Here is a 22352-nt window from a genome sequence, read left to right as displayed (position 1 = left end):
TAAAACAGTTCGCTTTCTTAACTATTAATAGCATGACATATAAAGATTGTATGTTGTTTAATCTACTCACAAATGACAAAAGTCTTGGTCATGAAAACAATCATGCACACTCCTAGAATTAGGAGGATGCCAGTTTGTCTGCTACAACAATCTGCAAAAAACAACAAACCATGAGACATTTACATTTTTTCACTAGAAAATTGGAGAATTGTGACAAATTTTTGTGACAAATTTGCATTAGCCTTTAAAGTATTTTCAGTTCCTCATTACAAGGCAAGGCATGTCAACTCAGATGGGGGTCCTGTAACAAAGTCATTCTTTAGAAATGCATCTGCTTGCTCAGTGCTTTCATATTTTGTTTCACTCAAGGGCACTATGGTTTGACTCTAAGAAGAAACTTTTCCCACTGCCTTCAGAATGAAGCAACAAGCTAACTCTGACGGTACACATCTGGAAAGGTATCATCAATGCTGAAAGGTATATCCAAATTCTATAACAACATATGCTCCCATCCAGAAGTCGTCTCTTTCAAGGAAGACCTTGCATTTTCCAACATGACAATGCCAGACCTAGACATATGTCGGTATTCGGTAATGCGATATATCATGGTAATGATTATGCATGATATTGTTATCGTGGGCACTTCTAAATACCATGCATAATTATACATTACAAATTATTCAGATTTTGGGATTCATTTTAAGAATACTTTTCCCATCAACTGGTCAAAATGCACAAAATGCTGCTTGAAAGATGTGTGATGTGTTTAAAAAATTTGATGTGATGATGTGATGCATTTAAAAAATTTGAATAGCCTTTCAGTTTTGTGGATTTGCTCTGGTGTTCTTTACAGCTATAAGTACTTAAATATTTAGACTTAAAAGGCTATTCATTTTCAAACTTTTTTTTTTTTTACATTTTAATCTGGGCTACAACATGCCCTAGATATTGTTTGAAAGTGTTTTGATTCATTGTTCATTCACACTTTACATTAGGGCTTCATTAGTTTACATTAGTTAATTTATTAATTAACATAAACTGCCAATGAAAAATTCTTCTGAACATTCTTCAATCTTAGTCATTACAATATTTCATAAACCGAACATGAACAAAGACTATTATTTTTTTAACAAAGATTAATAACTTCTGGAGCAAAAGTATGTGATATTTATTGTACTTAAGTACAAAAAGTATATTTTTATCTTAAACATACTGAAGTGTTGAAAGTAGAAGTACAGGTAAATGAAAAATGTAAATGAAGCAAATAAATATATATAAAAAAGTTCCATACACAGCTTGAGTGGCAAGATTTATCTATTTTGTATTTTTTGATAAGAATAAGAATCACTTCATCTGTGCTTATTGTCTTTCATTCCAACATAAGAAAACTTTTATGGAATCTGCATCTGGAAAAGCATTTAGGTGTATTTACAGTTTATGGATCTCAGAGGGAACATGGATGCATTTAACCTGCAGTTACAGATGGATAAATAATGTTTTGTTTTTAACATAAAACGTTGAATACTGATTCTTTAAAATAATTTAAAACATTAAAAAATAGTCGAAATGTGAAATTAAAAGCACAAGTAGGTGTGCTAGAAACATGGTTTTCTAAGGAAAGATTGCTATCAAATAGCACACCTAGGTTCTTAGCTGATGACGAAGAATTGACAGAGCAGCCATCAAGTCTTAGACAGCGTTCTAGGTTATTACATGCTGAGTTTTTAGGTCCTATAATTAGCACCTCTGTTTTTTCTTCTTCGGAATTTAGCAGTAAGAAATTACTTATCCAGTTTTTTATATCGACTATGCATTCTGTTAGTTTGTCAATTTGCTGTGTTTCGCCGGGCTACTAACAAATATATCATCATCAGAATATCATCAGCGTTACAGTAAAAGCTAACACTGTGTTTCCTGATGATATCTCCCAAGAGTAACATAAAGCTTTAAGAGTAACGGCCCTAGTACTGAGCCTTGAGGTACTCCATACTGCACTCAATATGATACCTCTTCATTCACTGCTACGAATTGATGGCGGTCATATAAGTATGATTTAAACCATGCTAATGCACTTCCATTAATGCCAACAAAGATTTCTAGTCTATGCTAAAGAATTTTGTGGTCAATAGTGTCGAACGCAGTACTAAGATCCAATAGAGACTAATAGAGAGATACAACAATGATCAGATGATAAGAGCAGGTCAATTTTAACTCTAAGGAGAGCAGTCTCAGTACTATGATACGGTCTAAATCCTCACAGATACAATTTTGACTCTAAGAAGAAATATAATTGTGAGGATATTAACTTTTCTAGTATCTTGGACAGAAAAAGGGAGATTTGAGATCGGTCTATAATAAACAAGTTCTTTGGAGTCAGGTTGTGTGTTTTTTTTATTTTTTATTAGAGGCTTAACAGTCAGTTTAAAGGTTTTGGGGACATAGCCTAATGACAATGATGAATAGATAATAGTCAGAAGGGGATCCATGACTTCTGGAAACACCTCTTTTAGGAGCTTAGATGGAATAGGGTCTAACAAACATGTTGTTGGTTTAGATGATTTAACAAGTTTATACAATTCTTCCTCTCCTATAGTAGAGAATGAGTGGAACTGTTCTTCAGGGGGTCTATAGTGCACTGTCTGATGTGATACGGTAGCTGACTGTTGCATGGTTAAACTTGTATCTCTAATAGTACCAATATTAGAATTTATATAGTTCCTAAAGTCATTACTGCTGTGATGTTGGGAAATGTCAACACTTGTTGATGCTTTATTTTTCATTAACCACTGTATTGAATAAATACATGGGGTTATGTTTGTTTTCTTCTAAAAGAGAAAAAAATAATGAGATCTAGCCATTTTTAATGCTTTTCTGTAGGATAGGTTACTGTCTCGTAAAGCAATATGAAATACCTCTGGTTTTGTTTTCCTCCAGCTGCGCTCCATTTTCCAGGCTGCTCTCTTTAGGGTGTGAGTGTGTTCATTATTCCATGGTGTCAGACTGTTTTTCTTAAACTTCTATAAGCATAAAGGAGCTTTATTGTATTTAAAATGCTAGAAAAGAGAGTCCATAATTTCTGTTACATCATCAAGTTGATTTTACAGTTTTAGCTATATGGAGTTTGCACAAAATTAAATAATGATCTAGATATCATCGCTTGGATGCATAATTTCAACACCATCAATTCCATGTGACAGTATTAAATCTTGTGTTGTCTAACCCCAATAGAGTTCAGAATGTCTATAAATGCTGACCCCAATACATATTTTTCATTATCAACATGATTTTAAAATCACTAACAATTAAAACTTTATCTGCAGCCAGCATTAATTCGGAAGTAAAATCAGCAAACACTTTAATACAGTCTGTATGGTGCCCTAGTGGCCTGTATACAGTAGCCAAAACAAACATCAAAGGGGATTTATCATTAACACTTGTTTCTCTGGATAATGTTATATGCATTACTTCGAACAAGTTATACTTAAAGCCTGCCCTCTGAGAAATCCTGAAAACATTGTTATAAATTGAAGCAACACCTCCCCCTTTGCCTTTTGGATGTGGCTCATGTTTATAACAGTAATCTTGGGGGATTACAGCACTACCACTTTGTGTTGTATATTTGTATTTAATCCAATTCTCCTTTTGTATTTATGCCTTGGTCACAAGTCTTTCCTTGTCTATATTGCTCATAAGTTTGTATATATTTTTTGTAACATATGTCTGGTCTTATGGTTCACATTTGATTATACAGCTATTTCTGTGCTGTAAAATAAATTCAATAAAATAAAATTAAAATATATCCCTTAAATAATGACAATTAAGAATCTTAATCCGTTTTCAATTACTACAGAAAAGCATTTGTCCTCATTTGATGAACTAAAAGAGAACTTAACCCCAGTGTCAAATTAAAAAGGTTGCGCAGAGGTCCTTAGAGAACAAAAATATGTTCAAAAAGTAATGATTTTTCTTTTCTTTTCTAACCAACATTAGTTAACATTGTGAAACCTTGCCAGTGAAAAACAAAAAACATTCAAAAAAGAGAATGCATGAATCTATGCTAAAATGACCCTGGTTTAAAAAAGTGTTTCAAGGTGGACATTTAATTAGTCTAAATATTTTTTGATTAAATGAGTGAAATATGATGAAAAAAACATTTATGCTGTTTTTAATAAAACAAATGAAAAATACAAATGTCCCCAAGGATGAAGTAGTTAAAATGGAAGTACACAGGACAATGCAATAAACAAAATTTCAGAAATTCATCCACCTAGAGAAGGACAGTTTACTTCTAAAAAGGTCCTTTAAATAAAAAAAAAAAAAGAAGATATGGATCAAATAAACTGGCTTTTTAAATTCACCCATATGCAAAAATACAAGCAACCCATTTGTTTTAGCCCCTCTGCAATGCTAAGAGTTTAAAGTACTTCCAACGGAAGTGAACATTATTTTGTTGTCGTTTAAAAAAAAAATATATATATATCCATTATATTGGATATATAATGTAATTTAAAAACCAATACAGCTCACAAAAAGTCCAAAATGAAAGTTTTATTGGAAGAACAAAAAGGCGACAAGCACAAGCTAAATATGCAGTGAATTCAACAAAGGACATGCCTTCATTTCAGGTGCAGCACTACATACGAGCGAACAGAGGACAGTAAGGGGCAGCTTCTGCAACCAATGCAGAAAAAGTATTCTGAGACAACTGTTAAATAAAAATAGAAAAGGATTAAAATGGAAAGAATAAAACTGGAGCTCTAAAAGAAGTCCACATCATCTGGAGCGTCTAAATCGCGATATTCAATGATATTTCGAGGATCCCCACGCATCATTCTGGAAAAGACATCGACATTTTATTAGATTTTGTCTATTATCACTCTAAAAGAGCTTCTAAAACGATCACTTCTGTTCCCTAACGGCAATTAATATACAAAAGATTCACCGGTTGTTCCTAGGTTTTCCAGGGTAACCGCCTTGTCCACGGAAGTTGTCGTAGTTGCCCCTGCCGCCTCCACCGTACTGGTTGGGAGGGTAAGGAGGACCACCTGTTAAAGTGTCGAAGAAACACCTCAAAAATGTGTTTTACAGATGCACCACACTGATTTGAATTTCTATCACTTCGAAACTTCAATAACTTGCTTGATAACCCCTGGACCACAAAATGATATTTATACATTATCTGAAGGCTGAATAAATAAGCTTTCCATTGATGTATGGTTTGTTAGGAGGAAAATAATTGGCAGAGGTACAACTATTTGAAAATCAGGAAACTGAGGGTGAAAAAAAAAAAAAAAAATCTAAATAGAGAAAATCATCTTTAAAGTTGTTCAAATCAATTCCTAGCAATGCATATTACTAATCAAACAAAGTTTTTAAATATCTACAGTATGAAATTTACATAATATATTCATGGAACATGATCTTTATTTAATATTCTAATGATTTTTGCCATAAAAGAAAAATCCATAATTTTGACCCATACAATGTATTTTCGGCTATTGCTACAAATATACCCCAGAGACTTCAGACTGTTTTTGTGCTCCAGGGTCAGAAATACATTATATCTGTGAGAACCCAGCTATTTTCTCAATTCTGTAGAGAACTTTGTGAAAAAAAATAACAAAAGGCTAGATCTATATACACATGTTTTAGGGCATCCTTGTTGAATAACTGAGCTGCAAAAACACACCTCCATAACCCATAACTGGAGGTCTGGGCTGGCCAAAACCCATGAGCCCCTGAGGACCCTGAGGTGGGAAAGGAAGACCTCCAGGTGAAAGCACTCCTAACAAGAAAAAGAACAATTAAAAACATTTCTGATCATGTGTTTTTCTTCTCATATGCAGTGGCTTTAGAAAAGATCACCCCACATTTGGTCGATTCGCAGCTTGAAATGAAGCCGGACACAGTTTTTGTTTAACCCACTGTAAAGATCAAGATTGATGTGTTTTTACCCTGTCCTGGGCCTGGAGGAGGAGGAGGTTTCATCTCTGGGATGGAGGGTCTTTTAGCATCCATCAGGAAGTTGTTGAAAAAGATGACCTCTTTCTTGACTTCCTCAATCTTGTCACCATGTTTGTTTAGAATGTGCTTCCTCACGAACTCTGGGCCCTTGAGAGAGATTCATATCTTTATTAATTTGGTCAAAGATGAACAATCTCCCTCCACTGGAACAACTGGTGTATGAAATAAAGTTTCACTCATGAAATCACTAGTAAAGGTCACACACACTGAAAAAGAAATGTCAAGAAAACATTTACTTGTAAACTGTAGTCAATGTAAAAAAGGATCACGTTATAAATCACACACCTTAAACTTTTTGCCACTCAGAGGACAAAGCCACTTGTCTTTGCCCAGTTCCTGTGTGTTGGACAGCACGAACTTCTCCACTTCCTGTTCTGGATCCTTGCGGCCCATCTTTGCTGCCTCGTCGTCAGACAGGGTTTCCTTCACACTGAACAAGTGTCCCAGCTTCTCTTCGAACGTCTTCTGCCAGTCGGCCACTACAAGACGGTCAGTTCATTTCTCTGTTGCTAACATTTAAATCACATTCTACACTTTTGGTTGAGTCAGAAATATTTAGACCGTTTTTATTGACACAGTTTAGGAAGTGTTTACACATGAATTAGCAGTAATGTCAGCGTTACCCTCTCTGAGAGAGATGCGGTTGGGGGGAATGGGTCCTCGCACATGGATGATGCCGCAGCGGTTGGGCATCTCGTCCTCGCTCGGGTACTCACAGGTGTTGTAATAATCAATAGAGTGAACGATGCGCAGATAGAACAGGAGACGATCCAACACCTGGGAGAAGACGAACACACAACACTCCTGAAGCTCACTTAAAGCAGCACCAGACTGAAATAAGACTGAAAGTCTCATTTACACTTTTTCCTGACCTTGACCAGTTTCTCATCTCTCTCCACAGTTATCTCGGTGGGGTTCCCCTCTTTGGATGCGTCCTCCGAATCGACTCCCTCTGAACTTCCCAGAAGCTCTTCCTCTTCTGCGCTCACTTCCTCAATCAGGTAATCAGTGATGTTCTTCAAAATAGGGTTCTGTGCAGGGAGCTTCAAGAAATTTGAGAAATGGGGAAAAAATAAGCCAAGTAATCACTTTTAAAAGCTCAGTGTAAAAACAAACACATATCTGATTAACCTCCAGAGCGTGCGTCTCTTCTCTGGGTTTAGGGTTCCACAGCCTCTCCCTGTCATCCAGTGCATGGATCAGTTTAGCAGCCAGCTTGATGTCATTACGCAGAACCTGTTTGTGTTGAGTGACTCCGTTCACGTTCCGCACACGGCGTGCCAGATCTCGATTGACCCCAGGAGCCAGCTCACAGTCCCGCAGCTGCTCAGAGAGGAACAGGAGGAGAGAGAGAGTGAGCGAGACGTCTGACAGACGCGGTGGTTCTCCCGGAGGACGGTTCTGAACTCACCCGGATGTTCTGCAGGTTCCAGCAGATCTCTTTGATGTTCACTCCTCGGTCGAAGGTCACCCAACAACGCCTGAAAAACCTGAGTCACAGAGATGGATATATTTGAGCTTTCTCCTCACTTCTGCTTTCATGTACTGGAATAATTCAGGGAAACATTTCAACACTGGCACAAATGGAGATAACATTAAGATTCAAATTGAATTTTTCTCATTTATTTGTATTCTGGAATTTGAAAGCCTTTAGTCCTAAAACTAACCCTCTGTGCTCCTCGTGTGGCAGTCAAAAATGTTTTATTTCAATTCAATAAAAGTACTATATTTTAGCTTGTTAATTGTTTTTATAGAACTTTGTATTTTTAAATTGCACTAAATCTAAATTTAGTAGTTTATCCTGTTAACCACTTTTTGACCTTCGCTTAGACTTTAAAACTAAATATGCTTTGGATCACAGGCTTACGTTCGGTCTCTTTTTGAAGACGACACGTGGCCAATTCTTACTTAAAGGTGCACTAAGCATTATTTGAAAAACACTTTTGACCACAGTGTCGGAGCGAGTACATATTACAGATATGCCCATTTATTTCTGGACTATTTAACCTTTTCGAATCACGTCGAAAAGAAAATTTTGGGGTCAAAAATGACAGAAGAGAACCAGAGGGCTACGGCCAGGTGGTGACCCTGAATATATATTTTACATCAGCGTAACAGAAAATGCAACCCCTAATATCCTCAATAAGCTGAAAATAAGAATTTCATCTACACCATCCACTCGAAAGCATCTCCAACTTCAACTTACCTGCGCTCTGGCTGCGGTTCTGACAAACACACTCGCACAAATCCAGGATAACGTCGACACAGCTGCAAAAAATAATAAAAATAGCAGTCTTTAGATCATTTATGAACAGTAATTGTTTTGCAGATGTCTTGTGATTAGGCAAAAGCTGCGACTGTCATGACTCTGTAGTAAATGCACATGATGGAGATTTCCTACTAATCACAGAACTGGCTTTACTGACAAGATGTGCATGACTATAGCATTCAATTCAATCATGCAACCCCATTTTACATGCACACTTACAGCGACGATCTCCGCCTTGGATATGCTGGGAGCGATGCTCCTCATGAAGAGAGAGCATGTCCTGTGAAGAGGTCGAGGCCGTGGAGGCTGATCGTCCTTTGGTTTCTTCTCCTTTTCTTTCTCCCTTTCCTTCTGCTCCTCCATCTGCTCCTTCACATCAGTGGCTTTAAAAGACCAGAAGCACAGCGGTCACAACCATGACACTTGACACGGATGATTCATCTTCAGAAGCCTTGAGACTGACCTTCCCCCTCCTCTTCTTCCTCTTCCTCCTTCTCTTCTCCCTCATCGGGTTCCCTCACTCTTTCTGAGGGTTTCTCCGAGCAGCGAGAGTTCGAGTCGGAGTCAGAATCGGATTCGCTGTCAGATGCACTGGCTTCGTCTTCACTGTCTCCACTGTGTTTCCTCTTCCTCTTCTTACTCAGCTAGAGAGAGAGAAAGAGGATGGCAGAACTCTAGAATGCAATTAATGCAAACTGATATCCAAGTTAAAAAACAGAAACAGAACTTAGCTAACGAACCTTCTTGGGTTCTGGGATGGGTTCAGCAGGTGCTTCTTTCTCGGTCTTCTCCTCTCCTTCACAAACGGCTGCATCCTTCTCAGTGCCCTCATCACCTTCGCCCTAAAGACACCAAATTCACCATAAGTGATCCTCAAAACACTGTGATCCTTTGCTCGGTTACGCAACAATCCCTCACCATCTTGTCTTTTTCAGTCGAGGGTTTGCGCTCAACATCCGCCGGCTTGGGCTCGTCCCGTTTGGGAGGTTCAGAACCAGGCCCACCGGATGACAGTCTCTCTCGCTCCTCCTCTTCCTCATTGGGCTCTTCCAGGATACGTAGGTCATTTTCCGTTCCTCCTTCCATCTTTATTACAGCTAACAGATCAACAGTTCATCATTACCAGTGGACACCGTTTGGATAGACATGACACATTTAAAACTAGCACATGAAAAGCACTTCTCTATACCTGTATCTAAAATCTTGGTGATTTGTGGAGCATGCTCTATGTCCAAAGAGACCGGTTCAAATGCGTTATTATCCATCAGATACATGTAGACGTTCAGCCGGTTCTGTAGAGCACTGTGGGCTTCAGCTTTACGCCTCCCAGCCTCATCCGGGTGGTACTTCATACGAAACCTGACAGGAAGACAGAGATGGAGGAAGACGGACAAAGGTGTTTGAAGGGAAGAAAAAACAGCATGTTAGCAACTATTTCAACCTAAAGTCAACCTTACAAACTAATCACCAAGAGACCTGCTAGACCATAACCTGCCTTCTACACATCTAAATGTGCTTTGATAAATCAACGTTGGATCCAACAACCCATTATCTTTTGAGTGTCAGTCTTACTACACATGCTATAAACCAAACTTGTGTTTAAGTGTGTGTTTGTGTATATACAGTAAGGTACACTCACCACCAACGAAGTAGAAACAAATAATTAGTAAAAGCAACACTAAAAACTGATGCATTATCAAGAAACTAGAGTCAAAGCATTTCCCGTTGTGTTTTTACCTGATGTACTCCCCGCATTACAACGCATTTACACACAGAGCGTCTTCTTAGAGGAGTGTGTGCATACACACTATTTCTGCATTTTTGGGGAGGTTTGATTGATCCAAATATAAAAAAAAATGAAGAAGTGGAAGAAAGGTATCACACACTACAGAAAAAAAAAAATAAAAATAACAAAGCTCTCCGTGAACGCCTCTAGCTAAAAGCCCTGGTACTTGTATTCTAAAGGCAGCTGCATTGTGCGCAGTGCAAACCCTGACTAACTAACAGCGACTCCTGCGGCGCGTCCAAGAGCTTTTCTCATCTTCCAATACCTTGTGGTGATGGAGGGGAAGAAGGGTTTGTGTTAATTTGTAAACCAGAGAACAATATGCAAAAACCTGAAATGAACAAGTCAATGATGAGACCAATTCAGTCGCTGTGGACACAAACTGATGAGATAAGACATTCATTAGAATCATATCAATCACAAGCATATAAAACACTCAAACTTTAAAGAAATAGTTCATGCAAAAAAGAAAGAAAATTTTCAATTTTGGATTAACTACAACTTTAAAAGAGTACTTCACCCTCAAAACTCAACTGACTGTCATAATTTACTAACCACCTATTAAAAGGATAGTCACAGTTGTACTCTGTGTTACAAGACAAAAGTCTTTTCACATTAAACCATCTTAACTTCAGACCAAATGTATTATAAACAGAACAGAGTCAAATGTTCAGAGACTGATGCTCTGTGCTTCACTAACTTAATGCACAAACAGAAAACTAAAGCAAAAACAGTCACTGTTATCGTACCACTCTTCGTCTTTATGGGCCAGGAAGAAGTCCTGCATCTGCTGCCGCCTGAAATCGATCTTGTACTCATTGTAGCGTTTGACCGACTCGGTCTCATCCACAGAGTCATCCAGGGACAGCAGGAACTCCTTAAAGGTCTTCATCACAGGAAGAGGAGGACCCAGATCCATGTCATGGATGTTTCCCAGCCTGAAGGAAGAGCAGGAAAAGAAGGTGACCACACAGGATCAGTGCAAGGGAACGGTGGACAGTAGAGCTGATAGTGTTGTTCCTGCTCACCTGGCCTGGATGGGGATCCCATGATGGGGCTGCATCAGGTGCATGTCCGGGTGACCCCACGGCTGAGGAGGGGCGTAACCAGGCCCTCCACCGCCTCCATAACCCAGATCATAGCCACCATGGTAGGGATCACCTCCATGGTCATCCCTGAGAAGAGAGCAGAAGAGGTTTATATAGGCATTTTATCTCTTTGGCTTCATTTCAAAAGCTAGTGAGCTGCCTACATGGCATCTCAGACGTATACTTCTATTTCTGTCTGCTTTGTATTTTTATGCCTAGAGTGTAGGACGCTACAAACAACTATTTTATTTATTTCTCAAATTCTGTTTTTCCATTTCTGCTTTTTCTTCCACAATTTAAATTATGGATTTCATTTTAATGGTCAAATTAAATTTGATACCAAAAAAAAAAAAAAAAAAAAAAACGTAATTAATAAAACATGTCAAAACAATTTATTAAAAAAAGTTAAACACTTGAAGGGTTTTTTTTCTTCAAGTTTTCCGTTTTCCTTTTTTTCTGGATTTTGAGATAAAAAAAAAAAACACGTCTCGATTAAAATGATGATTAAAATATTTACAATAATATGGCCCTGCAGCCCTTTTGTATTTAATCAAATTCGGTATTATCTGCTTAAATTTTTCCAAAAAATATAGAAATAAATAAATGTGGTAATCAATTGAAGGCCCAACATTAGCAATTTAACTGACCTTTTAAAATATAAATAAAATACATTTATGCATTTAACAACTAATTTAATTTTGTTTGGTTACCTGTTAAAATTAAAACATGGAACATTTGATATTCCTTAAAAAAAAAGAGTTTATTTTTATTATTATGCCTTTGAAAGGTACTTTCTACTGTGCATTGATAAAATATCTGTGAATAATCTTAAAGTCAAATCTTCATTTTTATACTGGAGTGGAATGTCTTAAAACTCAAAGGGCACTCAGAGAACCTCTTTAAAAACTCTGTTGAATTGTCTTGAATGTGCGTCATTTCCAAATGTGTCCCATTTTAATTCGAGTACTGCCTATGTGGCAGACAGGAAGCCAGTCGGTTGGGTTTCAACAGAAGTTTAAGAGAGATTTCTTAACCTAAAAACGCTAATTCTTACCAGTCTCTCCTCATGCGCTTCTGCTGAGGGCTCATATCATGACGTGGAGGGGAAAATCTCTCTCGTCTGCCCCTGTCGTAGTCACGATACTCCCCTCGGCTGCGTCGCTCGCGGCCCCGGTCCCATTCTCTAGCCGAGGGCCGCCAGTAAACGACAACCACAACAAATATACATAAAAATATGCAAGCATACAAGTCTCTTGAGCAGAGTATAACCATCAGAAACATTAAAGAGGGTAATAATCAATCAGACTTGGGCAAATTATTGATACAAAATTTAACTGGCAATCATAGTTTATGCATGTCATCTTAGGGGTGTGTTTACACGACGATACCTTTCTCAACTATAAATGTAAAACTTGTGTGTTTTAGCCGTTCATTCACATGACAGTGGTGTTTTGGGGGCCTGAAAACTACAAAAACTAAAATGTGTAAAAACGGTCAAATGCATATTATATAAATTTAGTCTTTAGACGTTTTGTGTAGTGTTGGTTTACTACTGGCCAGGCACACATAACAGTATTTCTAGTCACTTCTACAACACCGTCATCTTTATGCAAAACTTTTTAAAAATACTAAAAGCTAAAATTATCCAAGCATTGTTGTATAAATATACCCGGCTCAATTATTCGAGTGCATACGTCTTTTAATGCACATTTTTAGATTCTTGAAGATGGCTAAGGACTCAGCTGCTCGGATTGAGTTGGGGAGTTCATTCCACCGGGAGGGAACATTTAATTTAAAAGTCTGTAAAAGTGACTTTGTGCTTCTTTGGGATGGCACAATCAAGCGACGTTCACTTGCAGAACGCAAGCTTCTAGAGGCACATAAGCCTGAAGTAACAAATTTAGGTAAATGGGTGCAGAGCCAGTGGTAGTTTTGTAGGCAAACATCAATGCCTTGAATTTTATGCGAGCAGCTATTGGAAGCCAGTGCAAATTGATAAACAGAGGTGTGATGTGCATTCTTTTCGGCTCATTAAAAGTTATTCTTGCTACAACATTGTGAATGAACGGCCAAAAAACTAAGTTTTAAATTTATAGTTAAGAAAGGATTCGTCGTGTAAAAATTACATTTATTTTTTCTCATTAAAAATAAATCATAAATAAATATGACTGATACTGACAGAATGATCACATTTAGCATTCTCAAGGAAATATGATAATGTTTTATTATAATTTAAACGTGGCTACATTTCAAACTGTTTGTCATGAATTGTTGCGTAAAGAAAAAGTGCACCTTGAATACACTGAAAGCTTTGTGTGACAATCATTAAACAGCTGCCACGAATCCAAACTTGTATTAAAATTATTTTCGTTCTGTTATAAAATACTGAGATGAATGCCTCGCTCGTCCTCACCTGTCGCTCCAGTCGTCTCTGCGACGCTCCTCTCTCTCCCGGGACCGCTCGTAGTCGCTCCTCTCGCGGCGGAACTTGTCTCTGCGTCTGCGGTCGTACTCGTCATCGCTGTCGGCCATCGTGTCTCCGTTTGAGCGGGAAGGTTCGCTGTAAACACGAGAGAAACCGATTCATCAATTGTAACGTTATCACATGGCGTCACTGACTGGAGGTCATTCAAATCACTACTCTCTTAAAAATCGACCTGTCGTTAACGGTAAAACATTCTAGATCTCCAACGGACGTGACACGCGACTCATATTCATAAAATAATCGCAGATGACGAACGTGAGGCGCGCGTTGTGTACGGAAAAGACTCGATAAAGGTGATCGCGTTCGGACAATATGGAATTGTTGCCACGTATAGCGTTCAGTAGATGTTAAAAAATTTGGTAGTAAAACATAAAATAATAGGTTTGTGACCGATACTAACCGGTTACTAGGTTTAAAAGGCTTTGATCCGGCGAACTCCCGCCGGGGCTCGAGCGTCCGGAACAACTGCAGCGGAAGTGACGATCATATACAGAACAACTGCGTCACCGTGTTTTTTATTTGTTATTTGCTTTAAAAAAAAAATAATAATAATAAAAATAATAATACTTAGCATTTCCAAACATTTTTATAATCCGAACATTTACCTAATATATTTACTTCCAGTAACGTTACCCCTGAGATATAAATATAAATATTTTAATAATTAAGAATCACATTAACATGTTCAAGGTTCTCGATTTTCGTTAATGGTCACATGACATTCAGGTAAACTAAATAAAGTAATTATTTTTGTATGAAGGGTTTTATTTATGATGTATTTATTTGACGTTATCAAATTAAAAATAAAGGATAACAACAAATACTGTTACACTGTTGATTAATAATCAAAAAATATTAATAAAACATTACATTAATGAATTATTCGTTGGTACGTGACTGACGATTGATTCTAATGGAGGAAAATAAATAAATAAATAAATAAATGATTTGTAATGGTGCGCTGGTGCGGAAAGCTCAGATCTCTACATCATATCAATCGTCTGCAGTTGTAATTCCTAAATGTCAAATAAAAAAAAATAAAAAAAAATATCAATCGTCGTCAGACCCGCTCAATAGAGCGCAGCTGCAGCCCATCCGATCCGATCCGATCCTCAGAGATCGACGATGTGTGCGCGCGCTCTGAAGGAGGAATAATAATCGAACTGAGCGAGACGCGCTTCCTGCAAGACTTAGCAATGGATGTCAGTCGTTGCGTTAAGACTCCCAGAGAATGGCTCGGCGTGGTTTGTGCGCTGCTTTTACTCACCGAGTCGGTTCTGTGTTACGGTGCAGACTGGAAGAAGGAGCAGGAGTGTCATAATTACGCCGGTGGACACGTTTATCCAGGAGAGGCTTTCCGCGTCCCCGTCTCTGACCATTCCCTTCACCTGAGCAAAGCCAAAAGTGCGTTTCTCTCATTTATGCAACTACATGCATTTTCAATGCATGGATTTTAATGAAAAACATGGTCTTAAATAAATATCTCAATATTTTTTAAATCTCAATTAAAATGTTAATTACAATAAATATATCCAACAGCTGTCACTACGATGATATAGCATATCGTTAAATCAATTGTTCCAGAAGGATTGTCCGCATGACCGTTCATCTGATGCATTATCAGAATAATTCATGCACAGGGTTTGAGATACTAATATGTACTGTTTATTTGTGTAAAGCACACAGCTTTGAAGGACACGTCATGCTAGAAGGCTTGGATCCAAGACAGTTTTTTTTTTCAGCATGCAATCGAATCTCTAAAGATACAGCAGTTCACATACATGAATATGCACTAACATGCATGCAATAATTCTAGATGTTGTGATATGTTCCTTTCTTTTCAGTCTCAAAGCCAGCTCCACACTGGGAAGGAACAGCTGTGATCAACGGCGAGTTTAAGGAGCTGAAACTGTCCGATTATAAAGGAAAATACCTGGTTTTCTTCTTCTACCCTCTGGACTTGTGAGCTCTGACTACACAAACCTCAGTTATTCTTCAATTTAGATGACTGAATGCACAAAGCACTTATCAGAAGTTCACAATCATTAAGATTGTCAGTGTTTTTAAAAGAGGTCTCTTCTGTAAATGCAGTAATGTTGTGAAATATTATTATAATTGTAAATACCAGTTTTTCTATGTGAATATATTTAATAATACAATTAATTTCTGTGATATGCTGCTGTATTTTCAGCATCATTCCTCCAGTCTTCAGTGTCACATGATCTTCAGAAATCATAATCATATGCTGATTTGGTGCTCAGTTAATTAACAATGGTTCTAATTATTATTAATGTTGAAAACACGTTTGTGTTGATTCACAGCACGTTTGTGTGTCCTACCGAGATCATCGCCTTCAGTGATCGTGTGCACGAGTTTCAGGCCATCGGCGCAGAAGTGGTCGCCTGCTCGGTGGACTCTCAGTTTACACACCTGGCCTGGTGAGGAGAACGCACTCCTTCATCTCTTAGATAAGTGAGGGCTAAGAATGACACCGCTGGTTTCTTTCATCAGGATCAACACGCCCAGGAAACAAGGAGGTCTCGGACCAATGAAGATCCCTCTTCTTTCTGACCTCACTCATCAGATATCCAAGGACTACGGTGTCTTTCTTGAGGATCAAGGGCACACGCTACGGTACTGAAACTGGGACTTTTCATTTTTGGACCTTTAATATTGTACAGTAAATGGATTTTTACAAATGCATCTTTGAAAATGTAATCGGAGACAAATGGAAAGCGAAAAACCAGAACCCTGCGTATGTTGCCTGCTGAGTTCTGTGGTAATGGGTTTATCCTCTGCTGTCTTTTAGAGGTCTCTTCATCATCGATGGGAAAGGTGTCCTCAGACAGATCACTATGAACGATCTGCCGGTGGGACGCTCTGTGGACGAGACCCTCCGACTGGTGCAGGCCTTCCAGTACACCGATAAACACGGAGAAGGTACAACATTTATTGTGTTGATGACACACCTTTGTCAAAGTTATCATCTGAAAAATAGTTTATAACAGTGTTTACATGGGCTGCCAATGTTAACATAGTGATTTATGAGATTAAATGTTTTTAATCCCTAACACGTTTGGATGCAAATGTAGAGTTTGAGAATTGAGAGAGAAAAAAAAAAAACAGCTAGACGGTGGTTTATCCAATCAGCTCACGTTCAGAACAGAGTTGTTATTGTTTACTAGAACTATTAAAAATGCATTTTGGTAACTGGAATGAAGTGGAAATAAAATGAATACAAATAGAATACATACAAACAATACAAATATAAAATGAAAAACTTAGAGGGAAATTAGAAATGTTGCTTTGGCTAGCTAAATTTGAGATAAAACTGAAAAAAAAATTGTGTGTATATATATATATATATATATATATATATATATATATATATATATATATATATATATATATATATACCGTATATATATATATATACCGTATATATATATATATATATATATACCGTATATATTATATTTTATTATATATAAATATATACGTTTGATTTGAGTAAAACTAGCATCACATCACATACACAGAACTGTAAAGGTAACTCAACCCGTCAAAATAAAAGTCCGGTTAAGTTTAAAGAATTTAAAAAAGTATTTGCCAGAAATCTATTACCATTGTTCAGCAGAATGTACATAGCCTACTACTACTATTAAAATGAAAACAAATTTTTTTAAGGAATAATCACACAACATTTCTTCCATGTTTTATTTTAAATAATAAATCCCTTTTGTTTACCAAAAAATTAAGTTTGCTGATAAATGATAAATGATAAATTAAATGAATAATTTATGCCTTCATTTGATAACCAGAAAAATTGAAATACACAGAATTTCAGAGGGGAAAAAAACATTTCATAAGGCTATTTTAAACCAAAAATTTAACAAATTAAGTTGTATGCATTTAAATAATTAAACATGCTAAATCACAGAATTAGGTAACAATAAAACGTATGGTGAAGAAAAAATAAAACATGTTATAGGGCCCTAAACATGTAATATTTGGCTTTTTTTTTTTTTTTTTTTGCAGTAGTTTTTAGGGGGTTATTTTTCCTGTATATATATAGCGAGATGTATATCGTATATTGAGATTTTTTTTTTTTGCTCCATATCGCCCAGCCCTACTATCTATGCATTTATTTCCATATAACCGCATATCATAGCCTTTCCAAAATGAGAAATGTAGCAGAAATGGGCAACAAATGGAGAGATTTAATTGAGAATTAATGAAAGCAAACGCTTGCATTCAACTAACAAGAAAAATCCATCTTTTTTTATTAGATAAAAAATATCTAGCCCAGAAAAAAAAAATCTTTTTTTTTTTTTTTTTTTAATGTACATAAACACACACAAAAAAAAGTATATTCTTGAAATGTGTAATAGGAGTTAGGTGTAGATATATCAGTCAGTCTCTAATTGTACAATCAATGCATTATCCATTAGAATGTTGTAATATAAATATCTTATCACGCATACTTAAGTACATGAGATAGGTTTGGTTTTGGTGTTACTGACTCTCTCTGTCTCTCTGATGTCAGTGTGTCCTGCTGGATGGAAGCCTGGCAGTGATACGGTAAGAGTTCAGTGTGTGTGTGTGTGTGTGTGTGTGTGTGTGTGTGTGTGTGTGTGTGGTCTCAGGTTATAGTATCTCTCTTCTTTCCTCACAGATTATCCCAGACCCCGCTGGAAAACTCAAGTACTTTGATAAACTTTGATAAACTGAGCTGAATGTTTTCACTACACGTGTTTGTTCTGAAGCACAGAATAAAAGGAGAGTTTTGATAAACATGTAATCCTGTTTCTTCCCTGCAATGTGTGTCTGATTGTTCGTGTCATAGAAGTTAAAGAAATGTTAAAAGCAGTGGAAATATCTACTGAAGAGAATGTCTAGAAAAATGCACTGGAAAAAATGACTTTCCTTCTCAGCATTTTTGACTTAAAAAAAAAAAAAAAGAGCCAATAATTTAGTTTAACGTTTGAATTAAGTTATTTTTCTTGGCCATGTTGGCTGATTTATTTGATTTATTTTCTTATTTCTTTCATGAATTTTTTTTATTTTTTATTTTTTTACTTATTCTAGAAATATAAAATCATGAAAAAAAGAAAAAAACATTTGTTAATTGAAATATGTTTGTTTTCTTTATTTGATTTTTATTCTAGCTAGTTGCTGAGTATACTTCATATTTTGATTCATGTAATCTATGCACTAAAATATCAAAAACTGTATAGAGTTATTAAATAATGACAAAATTAATACAATTTTAAAATGATGCGTCTGACACAAGAGGGCGATGTAGAACCAGCTTTTATAGCACAATCTCAACAAAACGGGTGTTTTTCTGAAATTAAATGTGTAGAAAATCATCAGGGTGATGTCACTGCAGTATATTGAACTGTGTGGAGACTACATGAGCATCAAATGACTGTGAACAGGAAACATGGGACCGTTTTTAAGGAAAGGCCTGCGTTACTGCAAACATAACAGTGTCATGCTTTTAAAGTTTCCTGACAATAAAGTTATGCATGTTGGTCTATATATATATATATATATATATATATATATATATATAACTATTTGATTCTTTAAGAACTGAATATTATAATCCAGTGCTTTAAGTGGCCCAAAAGAGGTCCCTGTACTCTATTATAGCCAGTGGTGTCAAAAGTATTGGCATTCATTACTCAAGTAGAAGTATAGATACTAGGGTTTAAAAAGACTTTTGTAGAAGTTGAAGTATCAACTCAAGCTTTTTACTCAAGTAAAAGTGTAAAAGTACTGGTTTAAAAAACTACTTAGTAGTACTTAAGTATAAAAGTAAAAGTAATGTAAGGGAAAAAATGCCATTAAGAACAAAAGCTTGGGCCGTGCCACAGGGGCCTATTGTAAACTACACCACCTCCTCAAAAAAATTTTTTTCTAAAGGCCATAATGACTATAATGTTATATTAGAATGTTCATGTTGAAAAATTTGGCATGCACTAGGCTACCTGTTTCAGCCGCATATATGCCCATTGAAAATGAATGCATTTTAGTACAATGCAAATATATTAAAGAGCTAGAGATATGATGACTAGTTGCCTATAAGTATTGTTATGGTTATATTGTTATCAAGTTACAAAGTTGGTAAAGCCTAGTTATCACAACATTGTCAATCGCGTCATCAATCGCAAACAATAATTTATTAAAACGTCTCGCTACAGCAACTACCTACAGTAACTTAATTTGTGGAGGAGGAAGGGAAAGCACCCATTTGGTGAATGAGCCAGTGAGAAATAATAACTTTTAAGTAGGGTCCAGTGCCTTTTCGATAGGCCTACTTTTAAAAGGTACCGGCGCCTAAATGGTGCCTGAACCGATACTTTTAAAAAAAAAGAACCTCAAAAAAAAAAAACTATGGATAACTTTAAAGAACATTACAAATATTTAAAATAAATCCATCGATTTCACCTTGGATGCTCTCATTTCCCAAGTTGTGCTTCCCTTAATCTAAGGCATATAAATGTATTTCACAATCTGGGTCAATATTTAATACAAAACCACACATAATATTTCTACTGTATATCTGTCACTCACTCTGATATTTAGTTAAGATGAGTGCTGTCTGTCACTGTCTTTAATCAGTCCTGTGAATTACTGTATGCTCATTCTTTATAAAGTAGCAACAATGTCGTTTTTAAAATACAGTACTGTGCAAAAGTCTTATGGCAAAGAAAAAATTGTATTTTCACCCCAAAAAAAGGGCTTTAAGCCAGTTATTGATATCTTTTGCTGTATTGTGTCCGTAGGAAATATCAGTTTGCCATTAATTTTAATAATAATCTAGTGCGATTTTGAATGCACAAGCAGGCTGACAATGGCAAAATGAATGTTTGGAAATATAAACTGATATTTTATACTGACACACTTCAGCAAAATATATAAATAGCCGAACACCATTCTTTTAAGTGAAAATACTAACGTGCCTAAGACTTTTTCACAGTAGCTAGTGTATGTATAAAGTACGTATGAATAAGTGTAATTAAAGTATGTGTTCGTTCATATGTGTTAAGGGCTAGATTTTCGCTGGAATGAGCGGTGACAAGCGAAAACTTTACAGTAGATGAGAAAGCGACTGCTTCTTCGTGACCTTTTGTAAACTGTATTTATGACAAAGAACTGCACAGATACGGATATTCTAGCAATCTATCGATAAACACACACCTTGTGTCCTCTGTCTCTGTTTGAGCTCACGCTGCTCCTCCGCGGTCTGCGCCTCTGCGGATTGAAGAGCGCGCTGAAAGAATGGAGGAGACCGGTCTGACGCCGGTTTCATATGAAATTTAAGCGGACTGACTCTGAGGCGATCGTAAACCGGTTCCATACCCAACCCTACTTTTAAGAAATATATTTTTTGATGAACCCAAAACTGGCTATGTCCTTGCTGGAGTGTGATGTCATGTGGATGGATTTGTGTCATGTGCAGGTGCGATGGATCGCGTACAGACCAATAGGGTGTCGGAATGGTATCTGTTTATACTTCTCATCCAACCACAATCAAATTCACTCCATCCGGATGGCGCGATTTATCTGGATACGTTTTTTTTTTCTTTTTTAGAATGATGACAAGCCAGAATGAAAACAAGCCAAAATTAAATAGCAGTAACGAAGCTATTTTTAAAATGTAAGGAGTAGAAAGTACAGATACTTGCGTGAAAATGTAAGGAGTAAAAGTAAAAAGTCGGCTGAAAAATAATTACTCAAGTAAAGTATAGATACCCAAAATTTCTACTTAAGTACAGTAACGAAGTATTTGTACTTCGTTACTTGACACCTCTGATTATAGCCAAAAAAAAACAACAACTATATTGAAGGTGTTTTTATATACAGCAGTCAACAAGCGATATTAATAATACATCTTTTTATTAGTTTGTGGATTTTCTTGAGCAAGAAAGAACTACTGAACATAAATAAAATGTGCAAAAGTATTTTGAAAAAATTCCCTTAGAAAGAGCTACTACATTCAAACTCCCGAACTGACTCAAATGATTCACGCTCCGAGCTCCCAAACTGACACAAATGATTCGCGAACCCGCTACGAACTCCCGAACTGATTCACATGATTCGCGATCCCCAAACTGACTCAAATGATTCGCAAACCCGCTTTGAACTCCCGAACTGACTCAAATGATTCGCGAACCCGCTACGAACTCCCGAACTGATTCAAATGATTTGTGATCACCAAACTGACTCAAATGATTCGCGTTCCCGCCCCGAACTCCTAAACTGACTCAAATGATTCCCGAACCCGCTACGAACTCTCTAATTGATTCAAATGATTCGTGATCACCAAACTGACTCAAATGATTCGTGAACTTTCTTTGAACTCCTGAACTGACTCAAATGATTCGCAAACCCGCTACGAACTCCCGAACTGACGCAAATGATTCGCGAACCCGCTACGAACTCTCGAATTGAATCAAATGATCCGCGAAGCCGCTCTGAACTCCCGAACTGATTCAAATGATTTGCGATCCCCAAATTGCCTCAATGATTCGCGAACCCGCTCCGAACTACCGAACTGACTCAAATGATTCGCGATCCCGCTCCGAACTCCCAAACTGACTCAAATGATCCGCGAAGCCGCTCCGAACTCCCGAACTGACTCAAATGATTCGCGATCTCCAAACTGACTCAGATGATTCGCGAACCCGC

The 22352-nt window shown here is 36.9% G+C and overlaps 2 protein-coding genes across 2 annotated transcripts; one reads left to right on the top strand and one right to left on the bottom strand.

The window, feature by feature from the left end:
* Positions 1 to 4532: 4532 nt before the first annotated feature.
* LOC113069973 (serrate RNA effector molecule homolog) lies at positions 4533 to 13727 on the bottom strand. The gene is made up of 19 exons (XM_026243120.1): positions 13585 to 13727; positions 12222 to 12369; positions 11108 to 11254; positions 10829 to 11017; positions 9483 to 9652; positions 9212 to 9390; positions 9034 to 9135; positions 8757 to 8937; positions 8513 to 8676; positions 8231 to 8292; positions 7436 to 7514; positions 7156 to 7347; positions 6897 to 7067; positions 6648 to 6801; positions 6310 to 6503; positions 5955 to 6111; positions 5690 to 5785; positions 4943 to 5045; positions 4533 to 4833 (listed from the first exon to the last, which is right to left on the bottom strand). The coding sequence occupies exons 1-19, from the start codon at positions 13697 to 13699 to the stop codon at positions 4758 to 4760; spliced, it is 2679 nt and encodes an 892-aa protein (XP_026098905.1). The 5' UTR covers positions 13700 to 13727; the 3' UTR covers positions 4533 to 4757.
* Positions 13728 to 14831: 1104 nt separating this feature from the next.
* LOC113069982 (peroxiredoxin-4-like) lies at positions 14832 to 18446 on the top strand. The gene is made up of 7 exons (XM_026243130.1): positions 14832 to 15056; positions 15497 to 15614; positions 15974 to 16090; positions 16164 to 16286; positions 16462 to 16592; positions 18199 to 18233; positions 18328 to 18446. The coding sequence occupies exons 1-7, from the start codon at positions 14849 to 14851 to the stop codon at positions 18373 to 18375; spliced, it is 780 nt and encodes a 259-aa protein (XP_026098915.1). The 5' UTR covers positions 14832 to 14848; the 3' UTR covers positions 18376 to 18446.
* The last annotated feature ends 3906 nt before the right edge of the window (positions 18447 to 22352 follow it).

This window comes from Carassius auratus, chromosome 5 (genome assembly GCF_003368295.1).
Source record: "Carassius auratus strain Wakin chromosome 5, ASM336829v1, whole genome shotgun sequence".
NCBI lineage: Eukaryota > Metazoa > Chordata > Actinopteri > Cypriniformes > Cyprinidae > Carassius > Carassius auratus.
The sequence above is the reverse complement of the archived record's forward strand: the minus strand, read 5'-3'. Positions and strand labels throughout refer to the sequence as shown.

What these genes read in the sequence shown, in the direction of transcription:
- LOC113069973 (XM_026243120.1), bottom strand. Translation starts at nt 13,699, where the DNA reads ATGGCCGACAGCGATGACGAGTACGACCGCAGACGCAGAGACAAGTTC. An exon ending in GGGATCCCCATCCAGGCCAG is followed by an intron (nt 11,018 to 11,107) that starts GTGAGCAGGAAC and finishes CTCTTCCTTCAG; the next exon opens with GCTGGGAAACATCCATGACA. An exon ending in TGAGTGGCAAAAAGTTTAAG is followed by an intron (nt 6,112 to 6,309) that starts GTGTGTGATTTA and finishes ATCTCTCTCAAG; the next exon opens with GGCCCAGAGTTCGTGAGGAA.
- LOC113069982 (XM_026243130.1), top strand. Translation starts at nt 14,849, where the DNA reads ATGGATGTCAGTCGTTGCGTTAAGACTCCCAGAGAATGGCTCGGCGTG. An exon ending in CAGTTTACACACCTGGCCTG is followed by an intron (nt 16,091 to 16,163) that starts GTGAGGAGAACG and finishes TTCTTTCATCAG; the next exon opens with GATCAACACGCCCAGGAAAC. An exon ending in GATCAAGGGCACACGCTACG is followed by an intron (nt 16,287 to 16,461) that starts GTACTGAAACTG and finishes GCTGTCTTTTAG; the next exon opens with AGGTCTCTTCATCATCGATG.